Source organism: Rhinolophus ferrumequinum, chromosome 2 (genome assembly GCF_004115265.2).
Source record: "Rhinolophus ferrumequinum isolate MPI-CBG mRhiFer1 chromosome 2, mRhiFer1_v1.p, whole genome shotgun sequence".
Classification (NCBI taxonomy): Eukaryota; Metazoa; Chordata; class Mammalia; order Chiroptera; family Rhinolophidae; genus Rhinolophus; species Rhinolophus ferrumequinum.
Window position 1 is genome coordinate 93,154,556 of NC_046285.1, and position 21,952 is coordinate 93,176,507.

General features: G+C 37.8%; 1 protein-coding gene across 3 annotated transcripts; it reads right to left on the reverse strand.

The window, feature by feature from the left end:
- Positions 1–2,100: 2,100 nt before the first annotated feature.
- MRPL39 (mitochondrial ribosomal protein L39) lies at positions 2,101–21,720 on the reverse strand. 3 transcript variants are annotated; one of them, XM_033091917.1, is made up of 10 exons: positions 21,571–21,720; positions 20,613–20,819; positions 18,770–18,909; positions 16,654–16,753; positions 15,646–15,713; positions 13,457–13,569; positions 9,689–9,754; positions 8,646–8,799; positions 4,775–4,822; positions 2,101–2,204 (listed from the first exon to the last, which is right to left on the reverse strand). In XM_033091917.1, the coding sequence occupies exons 1-10, from the start codon at positions 21,632–21,634 to the stop codon at positions 2,157–2,159; spliced, it is 1,008 nt and encodes a 335-aa protein (XP_032947808.1). In that variant the 5' UTR covers positions 21,635–21,720; the 3' UTR covers positions 2,101–2,156. The 3 variants fall into 3 exon arrangements, with proteins under 3 accessions (XP_032947808.1, XP_032947809.1, XP_032947810.1); XM_033091918.1 differs by lacking the exon at positions 21,571–21,720 and adding an exon at positions 21,058–21,245; XM_033091919.1 differs by lacking the exon at positions 2,101–2,204 and adding an exon at positions 4,037–4,130 and having other exon boundaries at positions 4,776–4,822; positions 21,571–21,634.
- Between the last annotated feature and the right edge of the window lie 232 nt (positions 21,721–21,952).

Sequence of the window (21,952 nt, forward strand, 5' to 3'; positions counted from 1 at the left end):
TTTTATATGAGAGAACAAAGAGTCAACAGACAAAACTTAAGCATCACCTCACATGTGGTCTCTCATGTGAGGGAAAAAAAGAAACAGTCAAAAGCTAACCATCATCATACACGCAGTCTCTCATGTGAGGGAACAAAAAGCAAACCAAAAAGCTAACCATCACCTCACATGGAGTCTCTCATGGGAGGGACCAAAAAGCAAACAGACAAAAGCTCACATTAATCAATGAAGGCAAATTTTCCTTAACATCTACCCTACAGGACTCCAACTACAGAAGGCCCTGAATCCTGAATTTTGCCCCCAGGGAAAATATTTCAGGGATTTAAGTGGAAGAACCGTCTGGGGAGAATGAGAGCAGTCAGTATGGAAACTGACTGCCAAGCCTGAAGATCTCTTCATTCTAGCATTTAGAAAACCCCCATCATAACAGCCTGCTTCATCCTAACCTGCCTAAAACAAGAAAGACTGAGATAAGCAAAAAATCTGTCACTACAGTAAAAAAATGAACAAATGAATGTCATTATTTAAGTATCTTCAGAAAGACTCACAAAGATATACTGTATCTGTTAAACACGAACAGGATGTTAGGAACAAGCAGAAGAGGTTTCAGAAAGTAAAATATGCTTGACAAAGGGAGTTCAATTAAAAAGACTAGAATTCAAACGCAAGAGCGTTGCGGAGAAAAATACAGAGAGGACCAATACAGGGGATCCAAAATCCAACTTAAAAGCGTTAAAGAAACAGAGAAAAGGGAAAGGAGTAAAATTTTTAAAAACAGAAAATTTCCTAGAGCTCAAGAGTCAAAATTGAGAATATCAAGAAGAAAAACTGATTAAAGATCTAGACACATATAATGAAATGTCAGTATTTTATAACACCGAGAATAACAAAGTCCTAAAAATGTCCATCGTGTATACAAGTGTGTGTGGCAGGATGGGAGGTAGGCAGACTGGCAGGACTGCAGAGAAGAGGCTATATAAAAAGTAACAAAATCAAACGGGTATCAGACTTATTAACAACAACATCAGATGCCAGAAGATAACTGAGCTTCTTTCAACGTCTTGACAGGAAATTCTAATCTAGCCAAAAAGTTCATCAAATGTAAGTTGCAAAACAAAGCCACTTCAAACATGCATGGGCTCAGCTCTTGGACACTTTTTCTTAGGGTGAAATCTACCACAGTATGGACTCCAGCAGATGAGAAATTTAATCGAGGAATAGTAAGATATGGACTCTAGGAAAAAGGAGATCTCACCCAGGAGTGAAGACATAAGATCTTCAGGTGAAACGTGTGTACCAAGCCCAGAAAGCAAAGTGCTCAGACCTGAATGGGAAGAAATTTTTTGGCAAAATATTTTTAAAAGACTGATAATCAAGACTCGTCCAAAGGATGAGGAAACTGACACTCTTGGACACTGTTGTTGGGACTGTCATTTAGCAAAGCCTTTCAGAGGCTCGGATCAGGTAGCACCTGTCAGTAATTCCGGTACCAGAAATTTATTCCTACAAAATGACTTATACATGAGCCGTGCAGAGTACATAAGAGCATGTGAGTGAAATTACCGGGATCCAGATTCCAGCTTTTGTACTTGCCAGTTCTGTGCTGTTTCCTCATTTACCAATTGGAAACACCTTCCCAATAGGCTGTTGTGAGGATTAAATGTGAAAGGCTTAGCACAATGGCCAGTATATAGGAAATACTCAACTTAGTAAATACTCAGTTAATCTATCTATCTATCCACAAGACACCTGCCATTTCGCCCAAGGATATTTACTGCACCACTTTAAAAGAGCAAAAACAGAAACAACTAGTATGATCCTATTTATGGTTTTAAAAGATTACATTTATATTTGTATATATATATATATATATATATATATATATATATATATATATGTATGCTTATACGTGTAGAAAAGGACTGAAAAGAGAAAACATGCAAAGTGTTACATTTGGAGAGTAGGAGGGGACAGGGTTATTTCTGTGTGAAATTTTTATTGTGAACGATCTAAATTGTTTTCTCCTTTAGAGAAAGAAAAAGTAAACACCAGTATAAATCTTAGGAAGAAAAAGATACTCTTTATAAGCACACACAAACATTGTATTAAAAACTTTTATTTTAATTTACTATACATGTTTAAAGTTTAGAAAGTTACTAGGTAGATGCACTTCCCTCTGTAGGTTTAGTTTGATCTTCAGTTACCTGTAAAAACATGAATAGCTTTACTTTTCTAATAAATACTTAGTTTTACCCTTCACCCACCATTCAATATCATTCCACAGTCGTTCTCCTATAATCACCTCTGTCTTTCTCCTTCAAGAGTAATTATTACAGAAAGTAGAAAGAGAAGAAAACTCGTAAGGCGAAGTTCCCTATATAAACTATCAAATAAAGAATAACAATTCTATTAAAGATATAATCTGAGGCATATATCTAGGCTTCTCAAGTTTGTCATTTCATTTTTCATCTATAAAATGAAATCATTAGTATGAGAAAAATACAAGCAGCGCTGCAACAAGATATTTTAAATCAATCTGTTGGAAAGTATTATTCTATTTTGAACACAGTACATCATAGGGTTAGTACAAAGAGATCTCTGTATGTGCACACTTGTACTCTCAGTCACTCAGATACATCACACAAAAAAGGCTAATCTGTACTCATCACCCCCAAACCTGCTCCACCTCGCACATTAGTTATTTCGAGTAAGAGCTATCCAGGTGCCCACACCTGGCATTAGAAAACCCACAGTTCTCTCACCTGCATATTCAATCAACAGTCCTGCTAGTTCAACTTAAGTGACTCTCACAGATATTCTCACCGCCATGCCTGCATTTCAGAATGCCATCATCTTCTAGCCCCCTAATAAGAATGCTGGCTTAAGCTGCAGCTATTTTCCACGTTGCCCTCAGAATGAGCTTTTAAACAGGAATGGCTGCCCGCTAGGTTATTTCCTTGCTAAAATCTCCAGTTAGCCCCAATGACTTTCCGGAGGGGAATGCACATTCTACCTCATGGACGATGAACCTATAATACTCAATTTATAACAAACCTCTGGACTCTTCTTCACCCACCCTACCTATGACTGTACACTCAGATTCACCTCACATTCACCATTCTCTCCTCCATGTTTCTACACAAGCATGGAGAAAGAACCCCCAACCCACCCCCCAGTAAATTATCTGCCGGCCCACTTTTATTCATCCTTTACAACCAGATTAAGGACACCAATTCCTGGGGACCTCCCCTAACCAACCCTCCAGCTTGGTTTAGGTCCTACTCCTCCGTATGCCAGAGCCCCACACAAACACCTAAACTATTTGCTTATGTCTAGGTATGCCGTTAAATCAACTTCCTAGAGGACAGCAAGTAGATTCTGTTCTTTGTACCTATAGTTCCTGGCACAAAACTATCAATAAGTGTGTTGGTTGAATCAAGGAACCATATGTTTTACTTACTCCCCTTAGACAAGCAAAATAGACAGTGGAAGAAGAAACCTGAACCAGAAGAAATGTTTCAAAAACAGCTACTCACTGATTTCTACTAGATATTCTAGGTGACTGTCTCTACTACTTTCCTTCATTTTTCCTTGCTTTAAAGTATTCAGTAATTATCGCTGCTTGAGTTTCCCCAAACCATTTCTTATACACTCATTTCTTTTCTAGTTTTCATCTAAAATGATCATTGTGACCAAAGAGACAAAGTTATTCCATCCATTGAAATATACTTTGTTCTTATGAAAAAAAGAAAATTACATAAACTTTATGTATTATGGCTAAGTAGTACCTAAACAATAAGTTCTAGTTGTAAATTTATTAATACAGACTAGGTTTAAACATAATCATAAAAAATAATCAATAAATATTTATTAGGTATACCCCCCTCCCGGTGTGCCAAATGTTGGATTCCAAATTTGGGGTTACACATACATAACAAACCCTAAATGGGTTAACAGATTGAATGTACTGTTCTAGCAAAAACAATCAGAAAGCAGTATGAGGAGGTATGTAATCAAGCAGAAATTGTACAAATGGATATTTGGTAAGAGATTACTCTGAAAATGTTCCATGGAGAGACTTGGGCGAGGATAAGTAGGGTGTAAATAGGAGGAGAAGGGGACATGCAGTCCAGATGGAAGAACTGTCATGAAGAAACAACTAAACTTGAGAAGTCTGACGCATGCTGATTAGTGTGCCTGCAAGCTTGATCAGAGTGGACAATTAGGGTAACAAGGAAGGGTTCACGTGGCTGGATTACACAGGACAGCTATCAGACAATTTAAGTGAAAGAGTACCATTTAGCCTATGAAAGCGTGAATGGCGATAGTGGTGGCCAAGAAATATAATCATTCCTACTTATGAAATCTAAATGTTAATGACACAAAATAAGCTACAAAAACAGAAGAATTTAAATTTGACTTTTCAGGACATTTACACATTTAACATGTCAACAGTCAAGGCAGCTTTAAAATGTTCACTAAGTATATAAAAAATTACCATAAGACCTAATTAACACCATTACAATCTTTAAGTTCTATAGTATCATTTACATAATATTCACAAATAAAATCAAAAGAGAATTACCAAGTTACAATTTTTCTCTTGCCAAAATACTACTGGAGTCAACAAACATGAAACTGCTTTAGCTATTGAGAAAACCAATTACTTTTTTTCATTCTTTGTGTTTCTTTTTTTTTTTTTTGGTTGTTGCTGCTTAATTTCAATGAAAATTTCTTTGTAGGAAGTAACTCATTAACTGTCAAAAACACTTACCATTTTTCGAGACCTTTCCAAAAGCTTATCCCATATTGTAAAATGTGCCTTGAAAAAAAAAATTTTACTATGAATTAAACAAGTAGAGTTAAAAATAAAAGGGGCTGAGTATATAGACTTCAAATAAAACAAATACATAAAAAGTTGGGCAGTACTAATGAGGCTAAATGGTTATAAACGTAGATTAGAGTAGGAACAAAAGGTACCATATAGAACAGCTGCTTTGTTTGGCATTTAAGAAAAAAAGACTTAGGCACTGAATGTGCTATTCTTCCTCTGTCCTTAATCATCACAGTCATAGAAAGCATTCCTTATAATGGGAGTAAAAACCTGCCCCACTTTCCCATAGATTATGGTTCTTTCCTTAAATAGCCAATTTCAACATGCTAGAGGTCATTCTTCAAATCATAATCAATCACAGGAGAGGTTCATTAAAAACCAACTGTGACATCCTCGCATTGAAATGGCAGACCAAGAGGATTTAGCAAATTACCCCAAAGAACAAGTAAAATCTAATGAAGACAACAGTAAAATTTAGAGCCAATTTCCTTAATCCTTAACAATCTTATGTAGCAGAGGATTATCAGAATGAATTAATGAAAACTGCGCAAAGCGCATAACAACGTCAATTTTATTAAGTCCATCGAAGGAAATACCGAGAGATGTGGGTCAATCAGTGACTATTTCACACTGAATCAGCTGGTAAAATACTAAATATGTACATGCAAACACTCCTGGAGAAAAGAGCAGCATGGTACACATATGTTTAGAAGGAAAACCATGGGGTCGGCCAGATGGCTCAGTTGGTTAGAGTGCGGTGCTCTTAACAACAAGGTTGCCGGTTCGATCCCCACATGGGCCACTGTGAGCTGCACCCTCCACAACTAGATGGAAACAACTACTTGACTTGGAGCTGATGGGTCCTGGAAAAACACACTTAAAAAAAAAAAAAAAAAAGGAACACCATGCCTGACTTGTACAGAAGAAACAACTGGTGCAGAAACCTTATGGTGTGGCTAGAATATAGTGGGTTCTGGAGAAAGAGGTATGAGATGAAGTCAGAGAGGTAGGCAGGAGCCAGAGAATTTAGGACTTTACAAGACAGGGTAAGGTTTAGAATTTGATTATGAGAAGCCACTGGAAATTTTGGGGCAGAAGCATTACAAGATTTGATTTGTATATTAAAAGGTCATTTTGTCTCCTAAGTGGAGAATGTGCTATAAGGAGAATGAAAACAGGGAAGGGAAGTGAAGACTGGGAGGGACTTGGAAGAGGGAAGCAGAAGCACAGGAGATGCTACACAGTGGATGGACTCAGGGTATGTTTTAGAATCAGGAGTTGAAAGGATTTGCTGATGGAAGGGATGGGGGCACGGCCATGAGAGAAACAGAATCAAGGATTACTTCAAACAACCAGGTAAATAATGATGCCATTTTCTAAAAAGGAGAAATCTAGGGGAAAAAAGCAGGTCTGTAGAGAAAAATCAAACATGTAAAGAACATGCATGCTAAAAATTACAAAATGTAAATTAGAGAGATGAAAGAAAATTTAAATAAATAAAAAGATATACTGTGTTCTTAGACTGAAGACTCAGTATAGTAAAGATGTCGATTCTCCCCAAATTGATATACAGGTTTAACATTCCTATCGAATTCCCATCGAAATTCCAGTAAGATTTGTCTATAAAGAAAAGATTACCATAAAATTAAATGGAAAGACAAAGGACCTAAAGTAGTTGAAACAATTTTTATAAAGAATAACATGGGAGCAATTACTCTATTTCATTTCAAAACCTATTTATAGCTACAGTTATCAAATCCATGATATTGGCAGAGGGACAGACACAGATCAATTTAACAGAACAGACAACCCAGAAATAGACCCACATAAATATGTCCCAACTGATTTTTAACAAGGGGGCAAAAACAATTCCATGGGGAAAGGACAGCCTGTTCAACAGATGGTGCTTGAGCAATCTGACATCCATAGGTAAGAAAAAAATGAACCTCGACCTAAATCTCACATACAAAATTTAACTCAAAATGGACCATAAGTTTAAATATAAAACTTTTAGGAGAAAGAACAGGACAGGGGGCAGCCGGACCGCTCAGTTGGTTAGAGCGTGAGCTCTCAACAAGGTTGCTGGTTCAAGTCCCGCATGGGATAGTGGACTGCACTCCCTGCGACTAAGATTGAAAATGGCAACTGGACTGGACTTGGAGCTGAGCTGAGTCCTCCACAACTAGACTGAAGGACGACGACTTGGAGCTGATGGGCCCTGGAAAAACACCCTGTTCCCCAATATTCCCCAATAAAATAAAAAATAAAGAAAAAAAATCAGGAGTAAATCTTTGGGATCTAGGGCTAGGCAAAGAATACTTAAAATTGACACCCAAAGTGTTGATATGCAAAAGTCTGTTCAGAGGATGAAAGGCCAAACTACCAAACTACAAAAAGAGAGAAAACATTTGCAAACTACATATCTAACAAGGGACTGGTATCTAGAATATATTTTTTTAAAACTCTCAAAACTCAACAATCAAAAAAAAAATTCAATTAGAACATGGGCAAAAGACATAAACAGACATTTCACCAAAACAGATATACAAATGACAAATAAACACATGACAAATAAACACATGTTTAAAACAATTAGCCAATACAGACATGCAATTTAAAACTACAATGAGAAATTACTACAAACCCATCAGAATGGCTAAAATGAAAAATAGTGACAATATCAAACGCTGGCAAGGATTTGAAAAATTGATTATTCACACAATGCTGGTGGGAGTGTAAAAAAATACGGCCACCCTGGAACTCAGTTTGGTAGTTTCTTAAAAAACGGAGTGTGTGTCTACCATTTGACCTGCAATTGCACTCCTGGGAATTTATCCCAGAGCAATGAAAAAATACATTCACAAAAACCAGTATATAAATGTTCACATCAGCTTTATTCATAATAGCCAAAAGCTAGACACAATTCAAATATCCTTTAAGGGACGTATGGTTAAACAAAGTGTGGTACATCCACAACAAGGAATACTAACTACTCAGCAATAAAACTGGAATGAACTAGTGGTATACTGATACACGCAACAACTTGGATGAATCTCCAGAGAATAATGCCCGGTGAAGAAAGCCAATCCCGCAAGATTATATATGATCCCATTCATGACATTCTTAAAATGACAAAATTATAGAAATGGAGAACAGATGAGTAGTTGCCGTGGTAAGGAAGTAGGGGCGGGGCAGAAGGGAGCAGGTGTGGCTATAAAAGGGCAACATGAGGGATCCCTGTGAAGGACCTGCTCTGTAGCTTCACTGTATCAATGTCCACACACAGTTGTAACATCGTCCTATAGTTTTTCAAGATGTTACTACTGGGGAAACTGGGGAAAGTTACTTGAGACCTCTCTGTATTATTTGAATCTACAATTATCTCAAATCAAGTTTAATTTAAAAAGGATTAGCAAGGATGAGAGCAATATAGAAAATGAGAAGCTTTGGGTCACGAATAGATCATCAAAATTAGGGAGAAGAGCATGCCAAAGGTAAGGCCAAAAAGCATTCCAGAGGCCTTACCAATGTTCACTCCAATGCTTATCAATGCACCCTCCTCTACACTAATTTGAAAAATTAAAAATGCTATCTCAATTTGATTTAATTTTTTCAACTAATGTTTCTTTTATGAATTATCTGTTCACATCCTGGGCAAAACTGTTTTTAAATCATAAAGCTGACTTGAACAAAATATTCGTGTCACACAATTTAATGAAAATTACAATGTCCTTCAAATTGGTATAAAAATCAAGACCACAATCCCACCCCTTCCCAAACTGCGTGACCTGAAACTTGAAGCTTTACTTACTCGTAAGTGAACAGGTAAAGAAAGACCTTGGAATCTCCGTACAAGACTTGTCTGGGTGGCGTGAAGATTGTGAACCGCTGACACTTCATACTGGAAACATATACTTGTTCTTGGAATAAGAGGGCCCTCACTCACATCAATGAAGTCACCAAGTCTGATTTGATTTTAAAAATAAACAAATAAAACCTCAAAATCTGGCAATTGACAACATACTAGGGGAAAAAAAAATCTATCCATTCTCTTGGCTGCTATGTTCCTAACCCAGAACATTCTATAATATGTCGCTCATTTCAGTCTGTAATAGCCCTTCACATACAATCTCAAGTAAAGAGGCTAAAACTTTGAAAATTAAACTTAAGTGAACCTTTTTCTTAATTAGCATGATATAACTTGAAAGATTTTTTTAAGACTACTGAACACATCATGCTATGGAGCGCATCCAATGTCTAAAACTGATAACTTCTAACCTCCCAAGAACTCAGTGCAACCGAGTTTAGAATTCATTATGTAGAACCGATTGTGTCCAGAAAGAGCAGCTTTCTGGAGGGAAAAAAGTTAAGCCCAAATAAAGAAAACATGAGAATGAGTAAATAGTTACAGAACATGAAGTCAATTTTGCGTTAAGGCATTGTTGTACCTTTCACATCCTTGTGTCAGAAAGCACATTCTGGTTTAACTTTACTTACATGCAATACAAGTAGTAACTAATTAGTCAGAATTCACATTTCTGTATACATATGAACACTCATGTGCAATTTATAATAATATTTTGCTCCATTTCAAAATTATCTCTAAAAAGTTACACTTTAAACAATGGTTTTCAACTCTTGAAATAAAAATGAGGAACAGAAACCACAACTGTTCCCGAAGACAATTTAAAGCTTCCAATTACCACCATATTCAAACCAATGAACAAAGATAATAAGGTAGTAAGAATAACAAGATACAAATTCATCTTTTTCAGCTGTACACTACATTCAGGTAACAATAAAGGTAACTTTACTATAAATCAGCCCAGCAGCCAATTTTTTATTTTTACTTACCTGTGTAACGTGACAATTCTCTCAGGGTTCTGAGATGCTTTCTCTTCTATAAAATCTATTTTATACCTAAAGAGCAGCAAAAAAAAAAAAAAAAAAAATCAATTATAAATATACAAAAAGGTGTTGTAAGACACCTCCCTTTTCTTCCTCTTCAGCCATAGTTTTTGAAAGAATGGCTTCCACTTGAAGCCTCCTTTCCTCATCCCCGGTACACATCCCGCCTCCTTCACTCTGGCCACACAGCCTCATGACTCCACCAAACTGTTGTCACCAAAGCCACAGGACCCTCCTCGGTGCCAACCTAATGGACACTTTTGGGTCCTCATTTTCTTAACACCACTGCTCAACTCCACTTCTCAAAATGCTTCTTATTTTAACTCTCTGGCCACTCTTTTTCTCCGCCTTTTCAGGGCTCTGTCCTAGACCCTCTTTTCATTCTCAAAGCTTCCTTGCTGGGCTAGCTCCTTGATTGCACAGCTTTGATTATCAGTTACGCATTTAGATCTTCTCCATCTCTGCTTCTAACCCACGTATCTCTTCTGAACCCTAAACTGTATATCCAAGATCACCAGGGTGTTCCCCAACCACCTTAAACTCCCAAATTCTCAAAACTGAACAAAATACTATCCCCTCTTTTCCCACCAAACTTGTTCTTAACCCTAGCTTAGGAAAAAGATAGCTCAATTATTATTTTCCTAGCTTAGTAAATGACGCTGCCAACCACCACGTGTCCAAAATTTGGGAGATTTCCTTGAGTCCTTCTTCTCTCACCACACCCCATTTCATTACCAAGTCATGACAGTTCTGCCTAAATGTCTCTCAAATCTACCCATTTTGTCATTATAGCTAATGGCAGATATGGAACCTCATATACCAGGTTCAAATCATGACTTTACCACTTACTATCAAGAGCCTTGTCTATTCACTCCAGAATGCTAAACAAACATTGTGTGTGTGTGTGTGTGTGTGTGTGTGAGAGAGAGAGAGAGAGAGAGAGACAGAGAGACAGAGAGACAGAGAGACAGAGAGACAGAGAGACAGAGAGACAGAGACAGAGAGACACAGAGATACCGTTATTTCCCCGAAAATAAGACCTAGCAGGACAATCAGCTCTAATGCATCTTTTGGAGCAAACATTAATATAAGACTCCGTCTTACTTTAATATAAGACTGGGTATAATGTAATATAATATACAATATAATATAATACAATACAATACAATACCAGGTCTTATATTAATTTTTGCTCCAAAACACGCGTTAGAGCTGACTGTCTGGCTAGGTTTTATTTACAGGGAAACACAGTAGCAGTAGATAGATGAGGTTGGAAAACATTGGTTTATGCAAAAACATCCACCTACTGCCACCCTTCTGCCACGGCCTCCCAAGCGTTACTGAAGGAGACAATTCCCTTGAACAACTGTACATCCTGACCCACCTCTAAGAGATGCTCCTGTCCCCTGGGAGCCAAAGCTAAGGCCCATCACTGACCCACCACCGACCACCTAAAACTCTTCTGTCCCCTTAAACTTACCCCAAAACCATCCCCTCTTTCCCTCCACACATTTTACTAAGTTACCAAAGTCCTACAAGCCTCTCCTAGACTTTGACAGTTGAATGTTGGAAAGGGAAATCTCAGTTACATGTAATGAAAGCCTGGAATATTGTCCAATGTATATTGGACACTTACGGGGAGCACTTAAATGTAATTAGTTCGACTTGAAATGCACCTTAACTGTAACATACACACCAGATTCTGAAGACTCAGTACAAAAAAGAGAATATAAAATACCATTACTTTTTTATATGTTAATCACAAGATGAAATAACATTTTACATATGTTATTTAAATAAAACATATTATTAAAATTAACTTCACCTTTTTTTTTGGCTTTTCTTTTAATGCAGCCTCTAGAAAATTTAAACATGCTCACATTTAAACATGCTCATATTTCTATTGGACAGCATGGCCCTAGAATTTTACATGGGAGGTGACTTGATATGTTCTGATAAGCCTTTATATTCAAATAGAACTACAGAACCAAACCATTATTCTTACAGAAACGATGGTAGTTGGTTCTAAAGTACTATTTGTACTCTAGTTCAGTTAAAATAGTATGTACCTACCGGTTTCTCAATACACTGGTTCCCGGATATGCTAAAAAATGCTTCAAGAAAAAGGGTTACACAGGCCAATACATTTGGAAAATGTGGTTTTCTAGTGCTACTTTGGGAGGCTTTAGAGTACACAAGTAAATTTTTTTTATGCCACTGTTCTCCAAATTCAGTCAAACACAGTACATATTTTCAGCAAAATAATCAATGTCTTATGGAAGAATATGCTGAGGCATATCGTTTTGAAAAATGCCAAGCTAGAATATAGCTCAAGGAGACTTTCACAAACTAATCTAAGAATATATTTATTATAAACTATCCCCAAGGTGGCTGGTTAACTCGGTTAGAGCTCATAACAGCAAGGTTGCCAGTTCAATCTCCACATGGCCACTGTGAGCTGCGCCCTCCTTAAAAAAAAAAAAAAAAAAGTAAAATAAAATAAAGTATCCCCATGAGAATGTGTGCCTCAATTACTAAATATGTACAGAAATTCTGAACTGTGACCTTTAACAATATGCAGGTGCATATTTTGGCTTCAGAATCTAGTACTTATGATGGTTTTTTTTTGCAACGCAGATTCCCTTTCTAATTAGTTCTAATTTCAATTACATTACTATTAAAAATTTAGTTCGGGGGCAGCCAGATGGCTCAGTAGGTTAGAATGCGAGCTCTGAACAACAGGGTTGCCGGTTTGATTTCCACATGGGCCAGTGTGCTGCGCCCTCCACAAATAGATTGAAGACAATGAGCTGCTGCTGAGCCACCGGAGGGGAGGCCGGATGGCTCAGTTGTTTAGAGCGCGAGCTCTTAACAAGGTTGCCAGTTCCATTCCTGCATGGGATGGTGGGCTGCGCCCCCTGTAACTAAAGATTGAAAAGGGCGACTGGACTTGGACCTGAGCTGCGCCCTCCACACCTAGATTAAAGGATGACTTGATGCTGATGAGCCCTGGAAAAACACACTGTTCCCCAATATTCTCCAACAAAAAATTAAAAAAAAAAAATGCAGGCACTGCTGAATGATTCCTTTGAGTGCCTTTAAAAAAAAAAAAATGAGTTTGTGTTCTTACAACTAGTAGAAGAGGGTGAACTGGAAGTTTTCTAAGTGAGAAAGGGAACTGAGAAGCCAGGCAGGATTTAAAATGTTGATAAAGAAAATCCATCAAATGGATAATTCCTGTGCAGAAGACTAAGAGCTGGCTGTGGAAATGTTTTACTTCAGTTGTTGGCTCCCTCCCAGTGGCTGGCGTTTTCTATCTTACCCTTTCATTTCAAGAGTGGAAGAAAGGAATGGCAAGGCTGCCAAATGGACTAAATAATAATTATGTGACACATGTTACCACTTCACAATGGAAGGAAAAAGAGAAACACACTGCTCTGCTGATGAAAAGAGAAGAACTGGCCAAAGGGGCAGCGAAGTAAAACAAAGTGGGAAATTATCAAAGTGGGGAAAGGGCCTTTGCTCAGTGAAATAAGGAATGAGATGAACAAAAGTAAATAAACTGGGGCAGAAAACGAGATCTTAGAGCTAAAAATAAAAGTGTCCTACAAATATCAAATATAAAAAAATTCTTAAAAATTTTCTGGCTGAATTTTCTTCATTGCATATAACTTTGGGAGGTTTAATCTTATTGTAAAGGAAGTCTGCACTTACTTGTTGTGTTGAAATATTTCTAATGCCACTTTTGCATCAACTTCCAGAGTTTCAAATGGAAGATCTTTATAAATTAAAGCACAAGCATCTTTTGTGAAGGAACGTAGGTTCTCCTTAAAAATGAAAGAATTAACCATTTGTAACAATTTACTTAAAAGCATTTCTACAGAAAGCAGACAAAATTAATTGTATCCTTAATATCCTAAATCTAACTAAAACAAAAAGTAAATCAAATATGTTAGGAAAGAAAGTTATGAGTTTATAACAATTAAATATTTGAACCATAAAATGTAGGGCTAGAAATTTTTCCCAACTCCATAAAACTTGCAATTTACTTGTAATTATCAGCTTGTATTAATAATTATTAAAGATAATCCTACAAAGAAATTTTAAGAAACATTTCATTCAAATCATACAACCATATAAAGGCATGGGGAAAAAATTATTGTTTATATGATTCAGAAAGTTTCACTAGGAAATATAATGTCATCATTGGCCCTGTACAAAATATAGCATATTTCCAATATGATAAATTTCTGTTTAATGAAAATGTGAATTTTATACAACTAAAATGATTGATTAGTAACACACATTACCAATGTTTGAGATTTTTAATAAGAACTATGATTGAATTTTCATTCTGATACAGAGATCGCTATAATGCAAATAATTTTTGTAATAAAATTCTTTGCATAAACTTCCTGTTAGATTTCTTTTAGCATGAAATGATTCTTCTCCATTCTGGAAGGGATAACAAATCCACATTTATGGTTAATACAGCTGTTACCTGAATGTAACTCTCCCCTACTTTCTCTAAGCTGTGCACCCAATCCCATGGAACCTGCAGGTAGCTAGTGCATTTCTTTTTTTTTTTTTAAGTTTAATCTTTAAAAAAAGGAAAAGGAGACAGCATGTTTCACAGATAATGAGAGTTGAATCTTGATCTCATGAGTTTTTACTTAATTTCTCCAATAAAGAAAATTTGGGGGCAAACTTGGAAAGGAAGAAATTACACTGACAAAAATCCAGAGATTATGAAAAAACAGTTCGAATTCTTTCCTTGGCCTTCCTCCCCGTCTCTCTCTTCACCTCTTTCCTCTCTCCCTTTCTTTCTTCCTTCCTGTTTCACTTCTCTCTCCCTGTTAATATTAAGTAATACGGGTAGGTTTATAAAAGAAATAACTTCCAAAGCCAGAATTTAACCCTGACTCCAAAACTCTTACTTTTAGAAACTATAGTTTTTCACTAAATCTAAGATGTACTAAGGAAAAAACACTATCAATTACAATAATAAGATGCCAACTGTAGTAAAACACATCTGTTTCCAGAGATATTAAAATGTGAAAAAAAATACACAGTGGAACTGATAAAATGGTACGCTATACCATCTCCCCTTTTCTGATCTCTAGACTTCCAACTGGTAGGTCACACAGTTTTGCTCAGTTAAGAATCGGGCATTCACATATTCTCCCCAGTCATAACTCAGTCTCACGCTTGACCTGTGCAAGTCGTCAGCACCCCACATGCAGAGCACCTGATCTAGACGGCCCTTGTTAGGTGGGCCCTGTTGCTACCCAAGGCCCAGACCAACAAGGAGCACCCTCATTACGAGGGCAACCCACTACGGGATGTCTAGTGAGTTGCTATTTAGTCTGTTGCTAATTGGGTCAGCTTTGTCCAACTCTGAGTCTTTGATTCACACCTGCTCTCACTGTGCCCTTGCACATAGGGGATCTCACAGTATGCAGCAGGCGAATGAGTTTAGGACAAGTTTCCAAACTGTGCTCTGGGGATCCAAGTTTAAGGCTTCAGGCCCACCCTGACCACATCAACCAAGTAATTAAGCTTCTGTATTTTATATTCTAAGCATCTTGAAAACTCCTATCTTAAGGAACTTAAGGAACAGTACAAGGAAGAAAGCATCTCAAGGAAAGGTCAGGGAGGACATAAAGCTTCCATACAACTGACCACGCTGGTGTGAGTACCTTCATTCATATGAGAGTTCTGTCTTAAATACACTGAAAAAGCAACAAAGATAGACAGACAGATAGAAAGTAAGAGAGGAAGGTAGATTGATTCATTCATTTAAATAACCTTAACATGCAGTACCATTCAACAATACTAACATAGAAATCATTCTAACACAGAAAAGTAGTCTCTAAAATTCATACTCCAAAGAGTATACTTACTTTTGTTGGCATCCACTCATCAAGTCTCTTATCCAAAACTACATCATAGCAGAAGGCTCCAGCAATTACTGTAAATCCAATCAAAATAAAAAGCAAGTCAAATCTGTTAGGGTAGAAAGTTACCAATTTGCAACAACTGAATATTTAGACCATACACTAGGGTTAGCAATCTCCCCCAACTCTACAAAGTATAATACTGTTACTATTATCCCAGCTACTTGCCAGAGCTCTCCCAACTTTCCCCTAACCAAAAAATTAACTCATCTATTATTAACCCAAAAATACCAGTATTTTTGAAATGTTCAAGTTTTCTTCAGAAATATTATCATAGAGATTTCAAATAATCACTAGATATAAAAATTTCCAAAGAACAAGATATTTAATAAGGAGATAAATGACTAAATGGACATAAAATGTTGAATTTCTTTTTTAATATCTCCTACATATCTTTTTATTGTTTTTTTCTCCTTAGAATCATTTATTGGGCTTTTCAAATATATTTGGTTGTACGTATTTTCTACATTTTTTTTAATTCAAATGTGATCCTACTATACATAGTATTACAAAATCCTAGTTTTAACAAACTTATAAAAATTAAGAACTCTTCCATCTCCCCAAAATGGTGTTCGTCTGGTGTCATGATCATTTCTGGTAACATAGTACCACGGAAGCATATCTTTCTCCGGAAGTCTATTTATACTTCCATTTCCTCATCCTCCACACATTTGATTTCAAAATAAATGCTTAAAGTGGTAAGAAATAAACACTGAGACAATGCAATTACATGAACTTCACCTTCAAGAGAAACAGTCTCCTCTAATTCTGTTACACTCATTATTGACCTCCAATAATTAAATAGGATGAACTGTTACCCATAATAAACAGAATATATGTATGATGGTAATTTATATTAGATAAAACTAGAAATTAACTCTACATAACATCAAGAACAGGTCCAAAAACATTCAAAGATTACAAATATTATTTATATTTATATGTGTACATTACCAGGAATTTCTGGAGCTCTGACCAAACTGACCATATATTCATCTTTGAATGCCCTCTCTATCACACAGCCCATCATCATGGCACACGAACGCCAATAAGCCTAGAATAATAAAAATAGACACAAACATACACACTAAGATTCAACAAAGATTATTCAACATTAAAATTTACATTGACTTTTGATTTAGGAAGCACTTTTCAAATATCTGTCCATCCTCACCATGTAGCAACAGTTACCATCAGGCCATGACATTATCTATACCAAGCAAAACCCATGAAAGAATGAAGCACCAACTTTGTATTGTTAACAATGTTTCTGTGCAAGGTAACAACCAACAGATAGCCTGACTCTCTGGTAGTAACTTTATTTTTAACCCAGGATAAAGTTAACCTATTAACAAACTTGTGCTAAAGTAAAATAAGTATATTAATATATATCTGTTTATACCATATGTAAGTATGGAGGGAAAACTCCACTTTCAAGAATCATTCATGACTCCTATACGTGACATCACATACATCACGCAAGTGAATCACATATACAGCAAAGCAATCTCACTAATAACCAGGCTTTCGTTTTACTAGCACATTTTGATCCATAGTCATGCATGATATAGATACCCATGCAATGACCTTATCAGAGTTATAAATAGAAACACGAGTCCTGCACAAACCTGCCCATCTTATGTCCCATACTGGCATTACTATAACTGGGCACTTGACTTTCATATGCTCTTCTCCACATCTGAGAACTACTCAGAGTAGTTCTACTCTCTACTACTCAAGAGTGAGCTCACCTGGTTGTGTGTGGCAGATTGCTCCAGAATGTATTCTATACAACCACATAACATACACTAAAAATAAGTACAAACCCAGGCCTTGAAGGCAAGTAGGAAAATGCACTTCTTAACATATCTTACATAAATGTTTTTAACGTCTGTTGAACTTCAATGCCTAGGTTCATATCCAGGCTCCACCACTTCCTAAACTGGTAACCTCAGTCAAGCTACTGAACATCAGTTTATTTATCTGGAAAATGGAGATAACAGCACCTATTTTATGGGATTTTTATGACAAATGAGTTAATACCTATAAATCACCTAAGACAGTGCCTGATACATAAGTACTCAACAATATTACTATTACCAGGTCTACCATTTTCTTGTTTAAGTGTTTCATTTCAACAAATATTACTAAATATTCACTATATGTAGTATAAGAACTGGGTCCAATAAGGGACATGATCCCTGCATTTGCAGAACCAAATTAAATTTAAAATATTCAAAATTAAATTTAAATTTCATATTGTGTCTAGAATTTAAATTAAAATATTATATCTTGAGACCCTAGCCAACTATTGTAAGGCCCTAGAGAAAAAGGGATAATTCTGACAAGAAGAAACTAAGAACCTTCCACAGAGCAGATGGCATTTTAATTGAACTATCAAAGAGAAACAGGATTTTAAGAGAGGGAAGAAAATGCTCAGAGTTGAAGGAAGAGCATCAACAAAAGCAAGTAGGATAACACAGGCTAAACCATTAGTGACCATGTCCTCTAGTGTGGCCAGAGCAAAGAGGAAGTGGAAAGATGCAGCAGGAGGCAAGCGCAAAGGCAGGCTGGGGTCAGATCACACAGGCCTAGAAAATTCCACGAACAGTTGTCCTCTAGGCAAGTTCTTTAGGGGTAAGGGTGTCACTTAATACAACTCTTATAGGACTAGCAAGGAAGACTTTAGTATTTAAAAAGGGGGAAGAGCAGAGGATTAAAAAATTCTTCAAATAATCCAGTGACAATGGTCAAAGCCTGAATGCCAGCAATAGTAGTAACAGTGAGAATGAAATCACCCGCAATATCGGGGGTGATCGATAAGTGTCAGTTAAACAAAGATATAAACATAAAAGGCATGCCATGTCGTTTTCTCGACCAAAATACTTGGAGCCACTGGTATTTTCTGAACTATGAAAATGCCTAATCTCACAAGGAAAACACAATCTAATGCAGTACATTTGATCGTGGCTATATTTGCACATTTCATACTGCACAGAAAATAGATTTTAATAAAAAGGACAAGAAAAAGAAAACACTGGGGCCAGGGGGAGAATATGGAGACAAATACCTTATTAACTTCTCCTGGATCACGATCTTTGAAAGTAAGGAATTTAATTTCACAGGACTTGGTCAAAGGCTTATACATGTCCCACGGCTGTCCGTCCACAAGAGCCAGAATGGACTTCCTGCAGTACCACTCACTTAAATCTAGGAATTTAAAATGGATTGAAGGTCAAAATCTAACAAAACTCAAAGTGAAAAGCTCTATGCTTATGTGCTACATTAAGGAATAAAACAATAGAAGGGCAAGATTCTGCACGCTGTCTTTTTTTTTTTTTGAGAAAAACGTATTATATATTACCTCTGTAACCAATAAAAAAATAATACCCAACACATCCAATGCATTGTGATTATTAACAAAATTACCCAAACCATTTACAAAACTCATTAAGGCTAAATCTAGTTTGAAATTCATTTGTCGATTATTAATTAATAAAACTATTTCTAAGAGCTACACATAACATTTCAGAGGGCAGCATCATGGGTACATTTGGATATATGCACACACAACTTAGAAGAAAAGGGAAAATATATAACTATACTTCCACAGTAAATCTGTTCTAGGTGGGTTTCGGGTTTTACTCCCAAACTATTTACTTCCCTAATTAGATGGTTTTCGAGTACACAGCTACTCACAAAAGTAGTCAAACTACAGGGTCTAAATTATCAGACACTACATCAGTTCTATAAAGGGAGGGTCATAGCTATTCTTGCTGACTCATCAGTACATCCAGAATCTAGCACCAGGCCTGAAATATACCAGCTATTCAGTAAGTTTACTGAATAACAAGCAAGTCTCAGGGCTGGTGAGTCATAGGCTTCATCCATCTCTCCAGGTGATGTGAATAATACTCATTAAGGGCCTGAGCTTTTTCTTATCCTCCTCTGTAATCTTAACACCTATCATATAGCAGAGGGTCAATATATGCCAAAAAATAAAAAAAAGCAAACAACTATCAAATACTAATTCAAATACCAGAGTAAATGAATATTGAGAGTTTACACTTTATAGGCCAACTTAAGCTGATAACTAAAGTTGTTACTTAAATGGAATAATTACTGAGTTTTCCAAAAGTTTGAACAAGGCAACTAGTCATCTATATGAGTAAGCACATGGGTGTATATATATTTGGAGGAAGAGGTGCTTTATAATGTAAATATTACCAGTTTTATCAAAGCCACTCTACAAGCATTTTGAGCAAAAGTAAACAATAAAAATATAGAGGCCCTGTCATCTTCATTTCCATACCAAGTCACACACCACACACAGTATCTCCCTTAAGATATGAATACAACAAACATTTTTACTCCAACTGTTCACCCCATACACATTTCCACTTCCACATTTACCATATACATGTAAATGTAAACAAAAACACAACACACCAAGAGGCAAGTGGTAAGCAGATAAACCGATTTAAGTTAGGCTATAAAAACCAGAAAGGAAAAGGCCAAAACAGCTGGTCATCTGAGGCCAGGTGGTCCATTTACCCCAAAATCCTACAACGAGACCCTCATCGTGGGTGCTCCCATTATACCAGAGTGCTCTCTAAAAGGGACAAGCTACTAGTAACAATGCTTTCAGGTCTTCTTTACCAGAAACAATGACAGAACCCTAAATTTTGCCAGATTCAATCAAATACCAACACAATCTGTGCATTACAGTACCAACCTTGTGACACCCATAGTACCTTCACCAGCTAAAGCGGCAGCGAACAGGCAGTAAGATGCCAGAAAAAGGAGAACTTCCGGGACACTGAGAGAGCAATTACAGCATCTTGTCTCCTCTGCACCGGTTCTCCCACACCGCTTAGGTAAGAGTCAGCACTGTATCCTGATTCGTTACTTACGCATGGCACAACTATAAGGAGTCGAAACGTTTTTATTCATCACAAACATAGTGCCAGGGTCAGTTTTCCCAACGTGTTTAACTTCAATCTTCTCCGTTCGGGGGGTTAGTGATAATTGCCTGTTTTTCTCTTTATTAAAGAGGTCATTCTGCATTTCTCTCAGTTCGGTTGGTGACAGCTGAGAAGCTGGCGATGTTGCTGTAAATCCTGTATAAACATGACAAGAAGAACGCTGCAAATAAATGACTAACAGTGCGGATCCCACCGTGTTCTATTCCCGCATCACCATCCTCCAACAACGAGGAAAGAACAGGAAGCAACAGAATTTTAAACGCCACTCGTCAAAATGCGTTCAGCGGTCAAGTTAAACCACTTTCTAATATTAATCATTAAAACGCCAACGGAGGAAAACCGCTCCTAGCCCAGATCCACGCCTTTACTTTACCTCTGCTCTTTCGCCATCAGATCTCCATTTCCCACTAATTTCCTGTGTCGTATTCCAATCTGTGCTTTACAATAAGGGGGCAAAAAGCAACCAGGAAGTGGAGTCAAAACTAGACCAGTCATTGGGAAGGTGAGCAAAGTTGTCACTTTGATACGATCTTGGGGACAACAGCAAAGCTCCGGAGACTGGAGATCCCACGCCAAAATTATCAATAGTTAGGGTGAGAAAGGCTGAACTTATTTAACGAACGCTAAGTCAGAAGGTTCGATAAGGCAAGTACGAGGATCCCAAAGGGAAAATAAGGACATATATGCACCGAACAGGGCTCCTTCCCAAAGGCGCCCCAAGCTCCTCCAGCGGCCCCGCCCCTACTTTCCCCGACCCCCTGCCCCCCGAGATCTGTACCCTCCGTCCTCAGCCCCACAGGACTTCCCAGCACCCGCTTCCGGCCCAGTCTGGGCAGACGCCATCCTCTAAGCCTCGCTCCCCGTCCCCCCGGCCGCTGACACTCACTCCAGCCAGCCCCGCCACCGGGGGCGGCCCGCCACAGCCGCAGCCCCCAGAGCCCCATGACCATTGCCTCGGTCGCGGCCGTAGGAACCGCCGCGCTCCGGTCCTATGTGGTCCTCCTGCCCCCCGGAAACTCTGAGCACGAATCCTGGGTTCCGTAGGACAGTTCCGTTCCGGAGCCGCAGCTCGGGCTGTGCGCCGCCAGTAGGGGGCGCGTTCGCGCCTCGCTGAGGATGAGCCTCTGGAAGTCCGGCATCTGGAGGCGGGCACGTTCCAGGCGTGCACAGGTACCCGAGAAGGGCTGCACCCCAGGGCGGCAGGTTCTCCACCACCCAGTACTCTGCAGGGAACAAGCGTCTCCTTTGGACCCTCAGTGTCTTACACA

Bases quoted from the DNA above. Each gene is read 5' to 3' on its own strand.
- MRPL39 (XM_033091919.1), bottom strand. From the start codon at position 21,634: ATGGTCATGGGGCTCTGGGGGCTGCGGCTGTGGCGGGCCGCCCCCGGT. The intron at 8,800-9,688 runs GTAAGTAAAAAT...AAATCAAATCAG, and splicing joins AGAATTGTCACGTTACACAG to ACTTGGTGACTTCATTGATG. The intron at 4,823-8,645 runs GTAAGTAAAGCT...TTTTTTTTCAAG, and splicing joins CTTTACCTGTTCACTTACGA to GCACATTTTACAATATGGGA.